The sequence below is a fragment of the Cydia amplana genome, chromosome 16 (assembly GCF_948474715.1).
Source record: "Cydia amplana chromosome 16, ilCydAmpl1.1, whole genome shotgun sequence".
Lineage (NCBI taxonomy): Eukaryota > Metazoa > Arthropoda > Insecta > Lepidoptera > Tortricidae > Cydia > Cydia amplana.
Window position 1 is genome coordinate 11,361,140 of NC_086084.1, and position 18,774 is coordinate 11,379,913.

Sequence of the window (18,774 nt, forward strand, 5' to 3'; positions counted from 1 at the left end):
ATGAACAAATTTGTTTCCCATATTATAATTATGTACTTACTTCCAATATGTAGGTATTAATTAGTGTACCTACTCGTTGATTACACTTACCTACCGACTACAATATAAGCGGATGGAAACAATATAGGTAAATTAAGTATTTTTGAATCACTTTAAAAACATTCTTTATTTGCACAAGTGTTTTATCATAGGAACAAAAGTGTTATAATTTCACATAGGTAAGTATACAGAATGCGTGAAATTATTAACAATACGGCGGAGGTCTGGTATTAGGTACTTGATCATTGTAACATTGTAACCATAATACAATAAATATACACATGTAGGTACCTACACACGTGATCCTTCCTCATACTTAACTGAAAGAAACTAGAGCCTCATACATTTACATATATAATTAAGTAGGCATACCTACTGGGGTTGTTATTATTGGGTCATCATCATAATCATCATCATTGGGTCATGCTGACTTTGTGTGCTGCAAAAGTTTATATCTAGTAACTAGTTTATGTTCAAAAAAAGGCGAGTGGCGTGAGTAACACTTTGAGGCGAAGCCGAAAATTGTTAATGAAGACGCCACGAGTATTTTTTGACTCAGTTAAACAACGTTGCATACAATACTTTTTCTACGACCAAGCACTTACTTTGAAATAAAATTAATAATTTAACAAATAATTTTAATTCAAGAAGTAGCAAAAATGGAGGGTACGGACGGGAAAAGAATGAATGAAATAAAAATAAAAAACATGTATATGGTTCACTTATTTGTTATGACATTTAAAATAAGGTTGGCAACATTGTATTTCATTCAATATTTTTTAAGTGGTCATTACACGAAGTATCGTAAAATCGCCAAAAAGATACTGCGTGTATGCACAAATTATTTTTTGGGGAATAGACTAAAAACTTGTCTTGACATCTATAAGGTAGGGTTTTAAAGGTGTGTGCACGACCCTTTAAATGACAAATAAAAGTACGGGAGTAGAAAAAAAAGTTTAATGGGGGGGCAATGAAACCTGTTGACTCACCTCACAGACAAGACATTCTCTAGACTGAGCATAGTAACGCTACCCCCTCTGCCACTCATACGGTAGATTTACTCCATCTTCGAGTCAATCCCGTGCCATGATTGGTCCGTGTCTTTGAACGGACCAATCACGGCACGGGATTCGCTCAACTCGTCCCCCCGCACCCCCGTATTTTTGGCAGCATCGGTTTCATGAAATAATTGCTCTAAACTCAGTCTAGAGGATTCCTAGTCTATGACTCACCTGAAAATAACTTTGGCATACCGAGTAATTTCCCAAGTTCTTAAGTCACGTGAAATGGAATGACATAAAAAAAAACAATAAACAATGACAAGTTTGTTGTCAAACGTCCACGAAGGCGCTGAAGTTCAATTCTCATTGGGAAACATTCATTTAGTTTCTGGAAAATACGAATATTACCATTATTTATGCGATGGATTTGATGATAGGGTAAGCATATGTATCATTCTACTGTAAATTTAAAGTATAACTTTTCTAACCTAAAAACTTAACTTACAATTGCTTACAATATATCGCACTTATTTTACTAATGATCTGATAATTTTGATTATTTTCCAGGGCTGGGGATGTGGCTATAGAACATTACAAACGCTATGTTCCTGGATGAACCAGAATCGCCAGAAAAGTGTAGAGGTTCCATCTATAAGACGTATTCAAGAGATTTTGGTTGACCTAGAAGACAAACCTAGGTCATTTTTAGGTTCTAGGCAATGGATTGGCAGTTTTGAGGTGAGATAAAAAGTAAAATTCGCTTTAATTTCCTACAACAAGCATATAAAGCTTTCTCAATTTTAAACGTAAGCAAACTTGAAAAAACTTCAACCCGATTAATATTTCTGATGAATAACAGAAACAATCAATAATATTATTATATATAATTTGAATGAACGCTGATACTGGAAGTTAAATAATATTTAGAGCCACATTATTAACTTTTATTTACATAAAAATATATATTCAAACTGTTTCAGGAAATAGGATTATTTTACAAATCTATTTACTTTTCAGGTGTGCTTAGTGATAGACAAGCTATATGACATTCCAAGTAAAATAGTCCATGTAAACAAAGGAGACAACTTAGGCACCATAGTGGACACCTTGAAGACCCATTTCGAGAAGTTCGGGAGCCCCATTATGATGGGCGGAGATGTGGACTGCTCTTCTAAGGGCATTATGGGAATCCATATTGACAAATCTGAAGCCAGTCTTTTGATTGTGGTAAGATTTTTATTTTATAAACTCATTTTATGCTGAGATATTGACTCTTTTTTTTATTTGCACAGATGGAGACAGACTTGCTATAGTTTAGGTGTATACAAATGTTACTGTTTTAACACTTTAATGGTCAATATTTAAAAAGTAAAGGGTTAACATATTCAATGCCAAAAACCTGAGTGGGATAATTTTGTATTGGGAAGGGGGCGCTTGGCACTGAAAGTGTTAATGCTGTATACAAGTAAATAAATAAACTGTTCTTGTACAGTTGCCATCAGATATATTTACTGATGTGCCTAAGGAAACTTTCCAAAATTGCGAATGTTTCGGAAATGTAACATAGGAAAAATTCGGAAAATCTTACATTTTTGTATGAGAATTGAAACTTTCCAATTTTAAATTTAAATTTCCCATATTTCCTAGTGAAAGTTTCATGAAATTTCCGAGAATTTATAGAATTTTATGGAAACTTTCCGCAACTTGCACATCTGTAGATATATTGGAGCGGCCAATGTGTTCACAAATGTCTGAACACGCCTCTATTGTCAAGGCGTTAGAGTGAACATTTACTTTCAGGATCCACACTATGTGGGAAAGGAGCAGAGCAAGGAGTTCCTACAGAACAAGGGCTGGGTGAAATGGCAGCCGCTCAAAGACTTCCTGAGCTCCTCATTCTATAATCTATGCCTGCCACAAGCTAAGTCTAAAACCATTATCTAATTTTTATTTATAAATAAAACATATATTGCTAAATCAGTCTTTATTAATATCATAATTAGGGCTACATAATTATTCAAACATTTTACCTTAGAATGCAGTCACAGCTCAATAACATAAGTATTACCGATACATAAAGTGTAAACTACACTAAATTGACAGGGCAACCAACTTCACCTAACCAATGGTTGGCAACTTCAAAGCAGCAGTAGTAACTTATCTATAAAACTAGCCAATCATTGAGTAGTTAACCGTACATTAATTTCTATGAGATCAATTAAGAAAAAAAGTACTGTGGGTGTGGAGTCAAATCCAACATAATATTTGCTACATGATTATCATACTGATGTGGATCCTCACGCCGCTCCGGTGCATGAGCGAGACACATGAGTGAGTCGTGTACATTATTATTGATCTAGACAGTTTCATGCATTGACATATATTATATCACAGGACTGGCGGGCGATAAGAATCCGGCATGAATGGGGCCAGTACAGCGGTGTGACACCGCTACAACGCGATTGGTTGATGAGTTCGCATCACGAACGCGATTGGTCGCAACTAGTTGCGTTAGACTGCACGATTGGCTCGAATTCGTGTGACACCGCTGAACTAGTACCATTTTTAGTGCCCGTAAGGCCCGTCCCGAGATATACGTCAATGGTTTCATGAGTAATAACCACCACCAGACCCACAAGTCCCACAACCATCGCTCGGCGGTCCACATTAGGTCGGATTGGAACACCAGACCCACACGTACACTAGTCCGTGTTCATGATGAGGCAGACGCCCTGTAGGACCCAGTGCGAGGCGTGCTCGGCGGTCCATAGGTCGGACTGGAACCTAGACCCACACGTACACTAGTCCGTGTTCATGATGAGGCAGACGCCCTGTAAGACCCAGTGCGAGGCGTGCTCGGCGGTCCACAGGTCGGACTCGAACACCAGACCCACACGTACACTAGTCTGTGTTCATGATGAGGCAGACGCCCTGTAGGACCCAGTGCGAGGCGTGCTTGGCGGTCCACAGGTCGGACTCGAACACCAGACCCACACGTACACTAGTCTGTGTTCATGATGAGGCAGACGCCCTGTAGGACCCAGTGCGAGGCGTGCTCGGCGGTCCACAGGTCGGACTCGAACACCAGACCCACGCCCATGGCGTTGCGGCGCGTCGACGTCGTGTAGACCGGGGTTCGCAGCGTATTCTGGCGAAGAAGAGAAATTGACATTCAATTAACTTGTTGCGTAGGTACTCAACATTCTCGTAAGAAGCTAATACCTCATACGTTAGTGTATCCTATAGACACAATTCAGTTCGAGCACAAGCTTCGTGCGTTTTCGACAGGGTTCGAAATTATCCAGATAATTATAGTCTTTGATAAATATCGGATAATTATCCCAGGTATGGATGGTGCTATATTTATTTTCTTTGAATTCTTTGATAGATTGGGGCGTTTCGTATATTTTAGGTTTTAAATTTTAGGTTATTACTAAATCGATAATCAGGCATAAATATCACTATAATTATCAAGATAACTATCATTGATAGTAATCCTTTCGAACCCTGATTTTCGAGGTGAAAGAGTGGGGATATGCAACGCGACGTGTGATGAGACGAGCACGGTAGTATGCTTCCCTGCCTCTACAAGCGAGCTCATTGTCGGATGCAGAGGGGCCACCGTGAAAACCGAAATTCGCAAATTGCGGGGATCTTTCTCTTTTACTCCAATGAAGGCGTAATTAGAGTGACAGAGAAAAATGTCCGCAATTTGCGAACTTCGATTTTCGCGGTTATAGCCCTGAGTATCAATAAAAAATTATCGAGCAAGACACTACTCAAGTGAGCTAGCAGGAAACTGCCCAAAGTCAGGATAAGTTTCTGTTTACCTGCAGTTTGACCTTGTGCGACTCGATGGGTATGATGTACATGACGGGCAGTTCCGTCACCAGCACTTTGGGGTGCGAGCGGCGCAGACACTTGTCCTCGAGATCCCAGCGTGCGCCCTCCAGGTATAAGCCTTGGACGTAGCAACCCTACAACAATTGAATGTATCACATGCACCAGCTAATGCGAGTAGCCTAGAGTATAATAGAGCGGCAACACGATCATGATTGTTTCATAAGTCATAACTCGAAAATGTGAGTGTTGACGAACGGTGGGTGTTTTTCATGTCGAAAATTTTCGCAGAATCAAACTTGCAAAGGTTACCGTTAACCCATGCCATGATTGTTATACCGTTCATATTCGTTTACGAAAATTATACGTCAGTATACTGGCGAGTTAAGAGTTAATACCTTGCCTTCTTGAGCTTACTGTGGGACCTAGTCAATCTGTGTGTAAGAATGCCCTATAATACCTACTACACGTACACTCGGACACTCGAAGCAGTGTGCTTTCCGTTCAGAGTATATTGGTGCGATCTGTTAATATGGATACGGTGGTATGATGATATCTTACACTTATTATGTTATTTAAATCAGGCATCTTAACATAAAAATCAGTATCTATTGATTGTCATACGGTAGTCGGACGCTCCTCGATGTCATCGGGGCTAGTCCACTGTGTGACACGGGTAAACTGCGTAGAACGATCCAGAGGCCACGTGTACAACCGGCACGCGATCTGGACCTCCGCGATCAGGTACGACTCGGGGATGTGCAGGCCCGACAGCCAGATTACCACTGGCTCCTCTTTTGTCGCCTGGAAGAAAGTTTATGTTGAGGATATCCTTTAATGCAAGTTGAAAGATACACAATGCGGTGAACCCACCGATCTCTCTCTCCGATCATTGCTGTAAAATGTGAAACAGAGGTAGGTACGCTCAGTGAACTTTTAGATCCGAATCAAAGGTGTAGTAATCGTCCATTCACTCTCACTCTCCTTGGCTAGGCAAGCGAGATCCACATCAGGGAGTTGTCTGTGGAACAGACCGTAGAATCCATCCGAATTCCATCCAATCAGTTGTAGTTCAACAACTTATTCAAACTGTTTTCTACAAAACATGAAGTAAACAAACTAACCAGCTCGGCCCGTACAGATGACTGGAGTAAAATATCACTTACCCTATCGGTTTACTGCTTAGTTCGAGCCATAAAGTGGTCTATCCAGCCCCCTAGCCCTTTCACTTGTGAAGGGCTGGCTGGGGCAAGTGAGCGCCACATATAGAGCGGTTTTTCATTCAATAGATTGTAGGACACTTACCCAGTCAGTGTACTGTTTAGTCCGAGCCATAAAATGGTCCATCCAGCCCCCTAGCCCTTTACAAGTGGCTGGGGCAAGTGAGCGCCACACATTAGGCAGTTGTCCATTGAACAGGCTGTAGGACACATTGTCCAGCACGGCGTCCATGCCGATCTCACCCGCCAACGCCTTTCGGAGGAGTGTTAGGGTTGTACGCATGCGGCTGATCAGGCGGTTGAATCTGGAACATATTTAGGTAAATATTATAAATATTTAGGTAATTTAAGTAAAAGAGCGAAAGCGGTCATCATTACCCCGCAAATGCGGGGTAATGATGACCGCTTTCGCTCTTATACTCTGTGTGTACTTCGAGAAGATGGGAATCATAGTGTCGAATTATAGATGTGCAAGTTTCAGAACGTTTTCAAAGAGATAGTATGCTCTTTATTGGCACACCTCAGGAAAAAAATACAAATGAAAAGAAACAACTGATTAAATATAGAGGCAGACAACAGGTGACAGGTGGTCTTATCGCTAAAGAGTGATCTCTTCCAGAAGACCTTTGAAGAAGAGTTGGGAAATTTTTCTTGAAAAATTATGATAATGAATTAAAGAATTTTGGGAATGTTCAAACACTAAAAATGATGAGATTGATGAGACCTTTGTATGTTCAAATTAGTGGATTTTTTAATGACATTGGCGGATGTGAAAACGACGCCTACAGCAAGGGGGCTATTCATAAATTACGTCATTTCAAATGGGAGGGGGGGGGGGGTCTGGACATCGGTCGGATGATGGTAGCATTACGTAGGAGGAAACGGGGTCATTCGAAGCATGATTTTTGGATGATTTTGGGGGGGTCAAAAATCGTCAAAAATAGATGACGTAATTTATGAACAGCCCCAAGAGTTTTGAAAAAAATTGTTGATGGGGAAGAAAAAGAACTAATTCCATCATTGACACAGTAAACCAAACATTTGTAACTGTCGTAGTCTGACGAAATAAAGGCTACCGATGGTCAGATAAGTGGTATTAGTACCGTTCTAGTTCTTGCAGCAACACAACGCCGGTCGGCGTCAGGTTCATCTCGAAAGCCTTGCGCACGCGCCACACTTCGTACAGCGGCGGCAACTTGCCGAGGACGTCCACGGCGATGTTGTCGATGAAGTCGTCTCGCGACATGGCCCCCCCGCCTTCGCCTGTAGCACAGATAGGCCTTAGAATGATGTATTACGTGTACTGTATATAGTTTGTATCTATAGAGCCCGATGGCTAATCCTATTGTCTATTGTTAAGTAAAACCGCTCGTGCCACGTGCCACAACCACCTGCATAAAAAATCGTTCACTTTACCCAGGTAATTGAATTACAACTCCTATGGAAATTGCAATAAGATTCAAAATGAACTAATGGATAAATATTTTGTTACGATGTGTGCGGTCAGACTTCGGTTACTGAGTGCCGGCGAGTCGAACGCTACAGAACCAGTCTAAAATGTGTCATCGAGATGCGTAACAAAGGTGCGTTATCGGAGAGCGCACCTACACTGGTTTTTTGAGCGTTGGACTAGCCCGCGCTCAGGTGCCAAATAGAATAATGAAGACCCTTTTTTGCAGGTAAGTAGCACGTGCGGTTTTACTGAACAATAGACAATAGGATAAGCCTTCGGGCTCTACTAGAAAGCTACAAACTATACTAGGTACAGTACAGGTGCTATCAAACGTAAGGTTCATTAGGAAAGTACATCTACCTACCTACCTTATCGAACAGTGTTGAGTTTCTAGTGGTGAGAAGAGTTACCACAGATTCTAAACGTTCATTGTGAAGAGAGGCATGAATTTGGTAACATATGTACCTAGTAACATACCATACGCACGCTATACCCACTTCCATCTCGCTCACGCTTACGCTCTGTGAGAGTGAGAGAACACGAACCTACTGGGCCTTAATATTAGCTGTTTACCATAATATTCTACTCGCAACTCACCTGCAGTTCCATCTAGCAAGGCAGCAAAATAACATTCAAAACGTAATAGATCGTCAGTTTAACTCAGAATCAGAATACTTGTTTAGATGGATTATATTGACAATAAATAATCACAACAATAATTATTTTATTACTGAACGACACAGAATAAGGCAATTATTAGCAATTACATGCAAAAAGCTAAGTTCATTCTCATTGATTTATAGATATGTTCTTAGTAGGTACATAGGTACTTAAGAAGATTACTAGTGGTCAAGTTACTTACTTTTCAGAACCGAAGCTGTTAAGTAGAGAGCAGCATGTAACATATTATTCAAAATCAAACGGTGATATGTTAAATATACATACAATAATAAAGTACATACTTATGTCTTATTAAGGATAAAATCTAACGATAACAAATACTACTTATATCTAATATCGAAAACATACAAAATACCTACATGTACATAATGAGATGAACTGCTTTTTTGTTATATTCCGTATACTGATGGGGAAGTTGCAGAACGGATGCAAAAAGTTGGGAAACTTCAGAAAAAATTACAAGAATTACGGAAGGTCATTTTAAATAAGTTTTAAAGTCAAGAAGTTTTCCAAATCTAAGGACCGACCAAATCTAAGGGAAGAACGTCCACAAGCTCTTTCGTCGCTTTGAACTCTTACGTTTTTAAACATACTCCACATACAGAAGGCCGGTAGAGTAGAAGGAGTGAAACTCTTCTTTTCTGACTTGTGTCTGATCGATGTACAGTCACCATACGGGATTGTTACGCCATTTAGGGTCCTAGCTAAATTGGTTGTTCCATACTTCCGCTATGTATGGCCAATTTAGCTAGAACCCTAAATGGCGTAACAATCACGGAGCGTGACTGTACGTACGATACGAGAGTTCTTGCCCTATGACGGACCCAGCAATATATATGCCGTCTTTCGCCACATTGACCTTACTCTTAAGGGCCCCACTGATCAACAGTCCGCCGGACGGTATCGGCCTGTCAGTTAGAACAAAAAGTTGACAGTTCCGGACAACTGACAGGCCGATACCGTCCGGCGGACTGTTAATCAGTGGGCCCCTTTAAATATTTTGAATACTTTTCAAGACACGTTTACTGACTTGTCTTTGGCTGGAGCTCTATGAGGTGGCCCCACATCTCGCGCACGGCCTGGCTGAAGTAGCCGATCTCCGCGTTGGGGTGAAGCCCGAACACCTCCGGGGAGTTCACCAGCGGCAGCGTGTCGATGAACACTGGACGCAAAGTTTTATTTCATGTCAAGAACATAAACGAATTATAAGAACTTCGATAACGATCAGACTATACACACAGAGTCATCAGCCAAGGCTTTTCTAGAAAATGATAGTTATATTACAGTTCGTAGAAACAAAATGAACTATATCCAAGTATCCACGCCCCTGCCCCGTCGGGATTCCGGGCGCTGCACTTCCGGTTCCTCAACCCCACGGTTTCGTGGGCAAACTGCACATACGAATTTCTGTTTCAAAATAAAGGGCTTACCTGGTTTTAAGAAGAGATCACAATCGGGCGATATGATGGAGTCAAATGTCAGGTCCTTGTAAAAAGAAACCAGGACGACCTTCCTCTCAGTGTCACCCACCAGTGTGCCAGTGTCAGAATCAGTGTGTGTCAGTCTTCTACACAAACTGTGACTTACAGATATACTCCTCTCGCTCGCAATCGGGCGGTATGACGTAGTCGAACGTCGAGTCCTTGTAGAAGTGGAACGGCTGGAACTTGTCGAACAGGAAGTCTCCCATATATTCATCCATGTAGGTCTTCACCACGCGCCGGTCAAAATCGTCGATCACGCGCCCGCCGTACATCACCTATAGAAGCGATTTATAAAACATTATATCATAGTACAACCAAAGAGAAGAGTGTAACGGAGTTAAATATATATTTGGTACAACTGTGGTCATCAGCACGCAAATCCATCATAACATGCTTTTAGACAGCATTAAAACAATACTCTGGCGTTGTAGTTGTAGCATGAGTTGCGTTCTCGCGCGCGGCTCCATACTTAAAGTCGCGCATGATGTATGGTGTCGCGAGCGGGAACGCAACTCATGCTAGACCGCTTGTTGGACCTTCAGCACTACGTAGAGTAATCCTGATAGGTATCTTATACCGTTGCCGACACATATTGGGCCAACGTAGGCCAATCTAAGGGACACAGCGATGCGGTGGAATGAGATAGCAATATCGCTTACGCATAAACGCATCCCCAACATTGTCCGTTGGCCCAATATGTATATTGGCATTAGAGCCACCCCACACTCTCGTCTTTTGAGCGTCGGCGTCTAGTCAGCGCTATGGAAAATGGCGTTGCTACGCATTTGCGCTCGGGAGAGGCTAGTGTGCGGTGGCCCTTAAATAAGATAAAGAGGCAAATAACCCTAATCAGGCAAGCTGACTGACATGACATACCGCTGCTCTATCACACACGCTAACGAAAAAGGTGAGGCTCATCAATTACTTACATAGTGCCCTTATCTTTATGGCTCCTCTACACGATGGGCCAACGCCGGCCACTCCAAGGGACGCATTTATGCGTTAGAGGGAGCAAGTGATATTGCTATCTCATTCTACCGCATGGCTGCGTCCCTTGGAATGGCCGGCGTTGGCCCATCGTGTAGAGGAGCCATTAAACATTTTATTTATTTATTTAAGCCATTTAATTCCTTAATAAAAAATATACATATTTCATTATTAAATTAAATAATAATAAACTATTAAATTAAATTAAATATTATCAAACTAATGTACATGCAAGTTTAAATTGTAAAATTCTATTCAATAATTTAGTTTGTATTATTAAGGACCTCTTGACGAGTAAAGGCCTCCTCCATTTTACTCCACATTTCCCTGTCTTGGGCTATTGTTACCCAGTCGTCGCTGGCAAACTTTTTTAGGTCTTCTGTCCATCTTCCCAGTGGGTGGCCTGACTTTCTTTTACCGGGAGGTCCCGCCCATGTAGTGACTCTCTTAGTCCATCTTTCGTTGCTCATTCGTGCCACGTGGCCCGCCCACTTCCATTTTAGTTTCTTGCAATGTGATAGAGCGTCGATAACTTTAGTCTTTTCCCTTATAGCCGTATGACGTTGTTTGTCTCTAAGTTTTAGGTTCATGATGCTCCGCTCCATGGCTCTTTGACAAGTTGTAATTTTTCTTTTCGTGTATGCATTATATATCCATGTTTGACTTGCGTAGGAAAGACAAGGTAGGAGACATGAGTCCAGAATTTTCTTTTTTAGTCTTAAGGGTATGTTAGACTTTAGGACTTCCTTGTGGCTCCAGAATTTATTCCACGTCATTGTAATGCGTCTTTCTAATTCGTCACAGTGTCTAGACTTTGATAGAGACAGTTGTTTACCTAAGTATATATATTGCTCTACATACTCTATCTGTCTGTTTTCGACGAAAATAGGTCTATGAGCTTTGTTGGACATGAGTTTCGTTTTGTCGATATTTAATTCCAAACCAATATCACGGCTAATACATTTAAGTTCGTTTATCATCCCTTCCAATTGTGATGCTGTCTCTGAGAAAAGGACTAGGTCGTCAGCGAAGCGTAAGTTGCTTAGGTATTTTCCTTTTATGTTTATGCCTTTTTTTGACCAATCGAGTTTCTTCATAATATGTTGTAAAACTGTGATAAATAATGTAGGAGAGAGGGGGTCCCCCTGTCTTACACCTCTTCGAATATGTATTTCGGCACCAGTTTTGTCCAATTTCACTCGACTAACGCTCTTGTTGTAGATATCTTGAATGAGTTCGATGGTTTCTGACGGCAATTCACATTCGTATAAAGCTTTCCATATACTAGCGTGAGAAATAGTGTCGAAAGCCTTAGCGTAGTCAATGAAGGCTAAGTATAGTGGATGTTGTTTTTCTACATATTTTTCAATTATTTGATCCAGTACGTGTATGTGGTCCATTGTTGAGAAAGTTTTTCTGAATCCGGCCTGTTCTATTGGTTGGTGTTTTTCAGTAATTTTAGAGATGCGTTGTTCTAAGCATGAGGCAAAAAGCTTGTAGAGGCATGGTTGTAGGCTTATAGGACGGTAGTTTGCAATGTTTCCAGGATCACCCTTTTTGTACAATAAAATGATGTCTGATTTCGCCCATTCATTGGGTATCTGTCTAGAGTCCAGTATTTTGTTAAAAAGCTTAGTTAAATAGGGTACTAATATGTCACTTCCGGTTATGATTATTTCGTTAGAAATACTGTCGGGGCCGCAACTTTTTCCTTTCTTTAAAGTTTTAATTTTCTTCAAAATCTCGTTGTCCGTGAATCTTTGAAGTGATGGTGAGGCGGGTGGAGATGTCGTGTTTTCAGTATTTTCAGTTTCATATTGGCATGCACTCTTTTTCCTAGAATATAATTTTTTGTAAAAATTCGTAGCAATATCTAGGATTTTAGACCTGGAAAATGTTTCTTTATGCGACGCATTTTCTTTCACAGAAGGTATCCATTTTTTTGTATGGTTAAGCTCCTTGTATCCTTTTTTCAGGCTTCCCGTGGTGGTTAAGTGTTGCTCTATTATATGTTGTCTATGGGATTCGTATTCTTTCTTTATAATTTTGTGTATATTTTTATATAGGTTTCCTAGTTCTTGTTTCTCTTCCTTAGATCGCGGTTTTTTGTGTTGCAGTTCAGATCTTCTTTTTAGTAACAGTCTTGTGTTCTCAGAAAGTATAGTTCTAGGTTTATTGTTTATTTTATTTTTAGAGCCCATAGAGTCCGTGATGCCTTTCTTCAATGCAGAATAATATAGCTCTACATGTTGACAAGTTGATAAGGTACTATTTTCCAAATTGTGTTTCAGATTTTGCTGGAACAGTTCTTCATCTTCTAGTGTTTTTAGGTTTGTATTTTGGAGGCTATATTTTGCTCTACATTTCTTTGATTTTACGATCTGGAAAGTGCTTCTTACTAGGCGATGGTCGCTGGGAAAATTAAGCTTATTTATAATCTCTATGTTTGTAAAGTTATTTTTTGTGTTGGACATAATGTAGTCTAGTTGGCTTTTTGTGCCTTTTGGTGAGATCCACGTCCACATGTTTTTAGTGTCCTTTTTAAATATGCTGTTAATAACAGATAGATTATTTTGAAGCGCAAATTGTATAAGCTTCTCGCCTCTTGTGTTACGCGTTCCGTAACAGAATGCTCCAAAAGCTCTACTTTCCTCAGGCAGCTTTTGTCCAATGCGAGCGTTGAAATCGCCCATTACGATCACATTTTTGTAGCATTTTTCAAAAGCTCCTTGTAGCTGATCGTAAAAAGCATCAGAATCATTTTCGCAGGCAGTGCTGGTAGGCGCATATACTTGTATTATCGAGATGTTAATACTATCAAACTTTAAATTTAATATGCATACTCGTTCCGAAATCGCAATGAAGCTTTCTATATTTGGTTTTAATTGTTTTTTCAATATAAATCCTACGCCATGCAGTCCTTTGGTTTCTCCGTAATAGCAGAATATGTGTTCTTTGTCTTCTAGAATTTCGTAGCCTGTTCTGCGTATCTCGGAGAGTCCAATTATGTCAAATTTTATTTTTGAAATTGCTTCTTTGAACTCTAGCAGTCGTTCGTTAGATAATAGAGATCGTGCGTTGTAGGTGCAGATGTATAAGGGTTGGAGTGGAGGGTTGCGGTCGTTTGTCCCCGCGGTGACCGGCCGTGTTGGGGAACATCGGTTGATTGTTTTCTTTTTGTAAAATGTGCTTTTATCGTATAATGGAGGAGGCGCTGATTGCTATATGTTGTCATCATTGTCTGTGTCTCCTCCGGTTTTTGGTGACTCTGGCCTTTGGAATGTTAGGTATTGTTTTATATTTCGGTTATCTGTACTCGGTTTATTTTTCTTTAACACCTGGCGGTTTAGGTTCTTGTTTACGGAGGACGGAGATGTATCTAGCGATCGCTTCTTAGTATTACTTGTTCCAGCAGGTGACTTTTTGTTATTCGGATTATTTTTTTCAGGTATTATTATTAGTTTATTATATTTAATTATAGCCTTGTTACCCTTATCTAATTCTTTCTTTAAGTCTTCCTGTAGCGATTTTCGTTCTTTTAATACTTTAGCAGGGAAATCTTCTTTAATGTAACAACTGGATCCTTGAAGCTTTGATTTATTCTTAAGGATTTTAATTTTCTTTCCTAGAGTCGTGAAACCAATTATTATCGGTCTAGGTTTCTCGCCTTTTTTTCCCAGCCGTCTGATGTGTTGTATGTCGTTTTTGCAGCATTCCACCTTTAAGTCCTCATTTATTATTTTTAAAGCCACCTCTTCAAGGTCAAAATAGGACCTTTCTGTCTCTACAATACCAAAGAAAACAAGATTTCGGACTCTAACTTCTCGTTCTAGCTGGTCCAATCTCATTTCTTGGGCATCTTGGGTTTGTTTAATTTCTTCGAGCTCTTGCTTGTATGCAGACACCTTATTATCGAGAGCGTCTATTTTTGAGCAGAGTTTTGTGTCAATCTGCTTTAGTTGCTCGCCCAGCTCGTTAATAGATTTAATGAGTTGATCCATGTTAGTTTTGAAATTCACGCCCTCTAGTGGTGAGTAGCGATACTACGTGAGGATGCAGGGATAAATCTGGTGGTTCAATATAGCTGTATAGCGCTCGAAGCTTGTTGAATATCACTAGTGGTGCCCGCTAGATGGCGCTGAAGTTAATTAGCGGCTACGGTAGATATTGTAATTTTTAGTGCAATTTTATTGTTTTCGTTTTAAAGTTCTGTAGCACTTCACTAAATAGTTATTGCACTTTATATATTTTATAGTTCGTTAGTTATGGTGAATCACAATGCACTTGATTATGTATTTGAGTTCCCTTATCACTTATTTGTAAAAGTCTCCTGAGCTACCGTCATTATTTATGTTGCTCTGTATTATTTTAACTGCTACATTTTGAGTTCTGCACTTAATAACGTTCACTTTACAAAATGTTTACAATGTTTTCGACCACTTTTCAATCACTATTTTTCAATTTAACTATTTTTTAAATGCAAATATACGTGGAGCCGATGTTTACTCTGACTACAGCGCCATCTGTTTTCCTCAGTCATTAAACATACCTCTCCAAATAAGTACTTCAGAGTGGACCACGGAATGGGTCCCTTGGCCGCATAGCACCGGTCGAGGTAACAATTCAGTATTTGCATGCACACGTTAAAGTCTGACTCGCCGAAATCGTATGAGATGTTCCACCCGATTTTGTCGTATTTTCGTCGTTCCTGCCAAGAGAACAACTTACTTACATATTAGAAATTTATAAATAAAATAAAACGTTGATCATTATTGACAGCGCAAAAGCCCGAAACTTAGTTTACCTACCATACCTATATGGGTACTTACTCGTAATTCAAGCTTCCATATGTGTATTAATATAATTCATTCATAAAAATAGGAAGGTTATTTCGGAGAAAAATAACTAAAAATTATAACGTAAAGAAAAAAGGAATAAATTGGAAAAAATTTACCAAGCGTTGCTTGAATACTAAATTTACGAGCGCTGCTTAGCAAATCTAAGTTTTACTTTCACCAAAACAAAAAAGCAGGTTCCACCGAGATTTGAACTCGGATCGCTGGATTCAAAGTCCAGAGTGCTAACCATTACACCATGGAACCGGTTGGAGTAGACGACGAAATTGAGTATTGCATACTTTGACCATTTGTTTAAACATTGATATCACTTAAGAGCAACAATTGTTTTAATCAACATTTTAAATGAATAGACATTAATTGCATAAATATTTACAGTGTCTTTCCATTAACACTCTGCAAATGATGTCTGAAAATCGGTGTCGATATGAATAATACGATCGTAATGCCCAACTTAATAAATCAAGGCCGCATACTTAAATAAATAGGTAAGTATATGTTAATGATTAGATTAGTCAAGAATGTTATCACTGGTCACGGTATACTTTCAATCAATCTTTGCGGTCATTCATCTTAAGTGGTTTGTAGAGCTGGCTAGGTTTTTAATATTGTAATAGGTATATTTTAAGCTTTGTAGGGGAAACGTGGCATGTAGGACTCCGGTTTTGAAGGAGGCACTTGCATTATTTTGGTAGTTCCGAAATGAATTTTGTACGAGCTTTTTTTATTCTACATAATTTACATAAACTAATATTTCGTCACCTACAAACATTTGATTCATAACAAACATCGGTTTGAACTAATTAATGAATATGGCTATTTCAAAACCTGGCTCTTTCATGCCACTTTTCCCTTACGTTAGTATCTACTTGAGAAAAAAAGTTTAGTAACCTATCATCCCATGGCTACCCGGCTACCCGAGGTTCAGACTCTGAACGGACGGAGTCTGACGGAGACGCTCTGAACTTCAGAGCGTCCGCTAGCTGGCGCGGTTGCACGGAGCGGGTGAGCGGGTTAATGAAAAAAAACCGGCCAAGTGCGAGTCGGACTCGCGCACGGAGGGTTCCGCACCATCAACAAAAAATAGAGCAAAACAAGCAAAAAAACGGTCACCCATCCAAGTACTGACCCCGCCCGACGTTGCTTAACTTCGGTCAAAAATCACGTTTGTTGTATGGGAGCCCCACTTAAATCTTTATTTTATTCTGTTTTTAGTATTTGTTGTTATAGCGGCAACAGAAATACATCATCTGTGAAAATTTCAACTGTCTAGCTATCACGGTTCGTGAGATACAGCCCGGTGACAGACGGACGGACGGACGGACGGACGGACGGACGGACGGACGGACGGACAGCGGAGTCTTAGTAATAGGGTCCCGTTTTTACCCTTTGGGTACGGAACCCTAAAAAGAGTAACGCTAACTAACCCGGGACGCGTCCGACAGATTTTACCTACAATGTCACCCACGTGCGTGCGCCCGCTCCGTGCACTCGCGCCAGTTAGCGGACGCCATTAGGGGAACTGGCCAGTTCATCTAGCTAGCCTCGTGTGTTAAGTGGTTCATCAGACAGAAATAAATACTAAAATATTTTATAGTAGATTGGGTGTCAAACCTGAACCACGGCGTGGAAGAAAGCCAGCACGTAGACGAGCTTCTTAAAGGCGGGGTGAGTGCACTCCTCGAGCGCGTGCGCGCGCATCTTGAAGTACGTGTTGCGCAGGTTCAGCTTCAGGCCGTTGGGGGGCTCTGTCACCACTGTCAAACACAGACATATGCGAGTTAACAATATAGGTACTGTTAAGTTAACAATAGGAAGAAGCTGTGGAAACCCACTCTGGCGCATGGACATACATACCCGTATCACACTGTGCCTACAATTTAACATTCAAAACGCAGTTGCTTCGACGCTGGTAGGTGCGTGACTGGGTGTGCTATTATTAACTATTACCTTTGAGCGACCTCTGCAGGATGCCAATAGGGAAGGTTGGCGTGGGATCCGTGGTGAGCCACAGCCTGTACTCCGGGTGGGGTTTCTCCATCATCTCCAATTGTTTCTCCAGTTCTCGAAGGAAGGACACCAGTAGATGGCAATTCTGGAGAATTAGCCATTGCCCGTGGGAGATTGCGCCTTCTAACAGAGCGAGGGCAGCCTGGGAAGAGTGCACATTTTTTATCAAATTTTATTTCCAAGTCCTTCAAGTTACCGGGGCATCTACATGCCCTAAAGAGAGACATGACATTTTTTATTTAAGCACAACTTAAATAGGTCAGAAGACAATGCAAATGAAGAACTTACCCCTTCCTGACCTTGACCAAGTGATAAATACTTGAATTTGCCTCCACCGAACCCGCAGCGATCGGCCAGCTTCATCAAATCTGCAGTTGGGTCAGACCCGGGACTCAGAATGAACACCACCGGTGTAAACGGACTGGTTTGCTCGAAGATTACGTCGAAACTGAAAAAATAATTTTCTAAAGGTGTTTAAATCTTTACAAATGTGTTAAGGAATGTATTCCTGTAGGACTGTTCCTATCATGCCATTCAATCCCTAAGGACTGTCGCTGACATGTCGCCATGTAATTTGTGATATCCCTTGGACTGGTAGGCCGTCGGCTCCCGACCGATTACGTCACTTAAAATTGAAATTTGATTAACTGAAATAAAATCAAAATTCCAACAACTGAAAAACGCCGTATGCCACTTAAAGAGGTATTCTAATATTCAAACCTGATGACGGGCGGGGTGATGTACTCCTCGCCCATGGTCACAGTGATGTAGTCAGTGACCGCGCGGTAGATGCGGTCCACACGGAAGCATCGCAGCAGCATCAAGATCTCGAAGGGCTTGAGTATGTCACGGTATCCGTTGGGGATGTGCGCAGTTTCTGGCGTGTCGCTGTCGAACCACTGCAAAAAGCAGATTTGCTCCTTACAACAAGTACAACAACTATAAAATCATAAATGGAAAGGACATGTTCTTGTTCAAACTTTGACTTCTTCTTGCGGATGGGGAATAAAGATGTAAACATCAAATATAATAATTGACGACCAGTCATGGCATATTAGTGGGTATAGTGACCCTGCCTATGAAGCCGATGGTCTTTGGTTCCAATCTCGGTAAGGGCACTTAGATTATTTGTGTGAGTTCCGAAGTTATGGATGTTTTCTAATGTATTTAAGTATTTGTATATTTTATATACGAGTAGCGTTC

At 40.6% G+C, this 18,774-nt stretch overlaps 2 protein-coding genes and 1 non-coding gene across 3 annotated transcripts in view; 1 reads left to right on the forward strand and 2 right to left on the reverse strand.

Annotated features, from left to right (window-relative positions):
* The first annotated feature begins 1,325 nt into the window (after positions 1 to 1,325).
* LOC134655225 (ufm1-specific protease 1) lies at positions 1,326 to 3,017 on the forward strand. Its single transcript, XM_063510675.1, has 4 exons — positions 1,326 to 1,478; positions 1,608 to 1,778; positions 2,058 to 2,267; positions 2,841 to 3,017. The coding sequence occupies exons 1-4, from the start codon at positions 1,356 to 1,358 to the stop codon at positions 2,982 to 2,984; spliced, it is 648 nt and encodes a 215-aa protein (XP_063366745.1). The 5' UTR covers positions 1,326 to 1,355; the 3' UTR covers positions 2,985 to 3,017.
* An 883-nt stretch (positions 3,018 to 3,900) lies between these two features.
* LOC134655366 (dynein axonemal heavy chain 10) overlaps positions 3,901 to 18,774 on the reverse strand; it is an 82,109-nt gene continuing 67,235 nt past the window's right edge. The window contains exons 85-96 of the mRNA XM_063510814.1: positions 18,292 to 18,470; positions 17,860 to 18,019; positions 17,512 to 17,713; positions 17,176 to 17,318; positions 15,255 to 15,413; positions 9,822 to 9,993; positions 9,265 to 9,396; positions 7,204 to 7,363; positions 6,186 to 6,405; positions 5,505 to 5,684; positions 4,871 to 5,017; positions 3,901 to 4,188 (exon numbers count right to left, since the gene is read on the reverse strand). Of these exons, the coding sequence (XP_063366884.1) occupies positions 4,042 to 4,188; positions 4,871 to 5,017; positions 5,505 to 5,684; positions 6,186 to 6,405; positions 7,204 to 7,363; positions 9,265 to 9,396; positions 9,822 to 9,993; positions 15,255 to 15,413; positions 17,176 to 17,318; positions 17,512 to 17,713; positions 17,860 to 18,019; positions 18,292 to 18,470 (2,001 nt within the window). The 3' untranslated portion in view covers positions 3,901 to 4,041. The remainder of the gene's footprint in view (positions 4,189 to 4,870; positions 5,018 to 5,504; positions 5,685 to 6,185; positions 6,406 to 7,203; positions 7,364 to 9,264; positions 9,397 to 9,821; positions 9,994 to 15,254; positions 15,414 to 17,175; positions 17,319 to 17,511; positions 17,714 to 17,859; positions 18,020 to 18,291; positions 18,471 to 18,774) is intronic.
* Positions 15,736 to 15,807, reverse strand: Trnaq-uug (transfer RNA glutamine (anticodon UUG)). The gene has a single exon. It is a non-coding gene; the product is annotated as a tRNA-Gln (tRNA).

What these genes read in the sequence shown, in the direction of transcription:
- LOC134655225 (XM_063510675.1), top strand. Translation starts at nt 1,356, where the DNA reads ATGACAAGTTTGTTGTCAAACGTCCACGAAGGCGCTGAAGTTCAATTC. An exon ending in AATGGATTGGCAGTTTTGAG is followed by an intron (nt 1,779 to 2,057) that starts GTGAGATAAAAA and finishes TTTACTTTTCAG; the next exon opens with GTGTGCTTAGTGATAGACAA. An exon ending in AAGCCAGTCTTTTGATTGTG is followed by an intron (nt 2,268 to 2,840) that starts GTAAGATTTTTA and finishes ATTTACTTTCAG; the next exon opens with GATCCACACTATGTGGGAAA.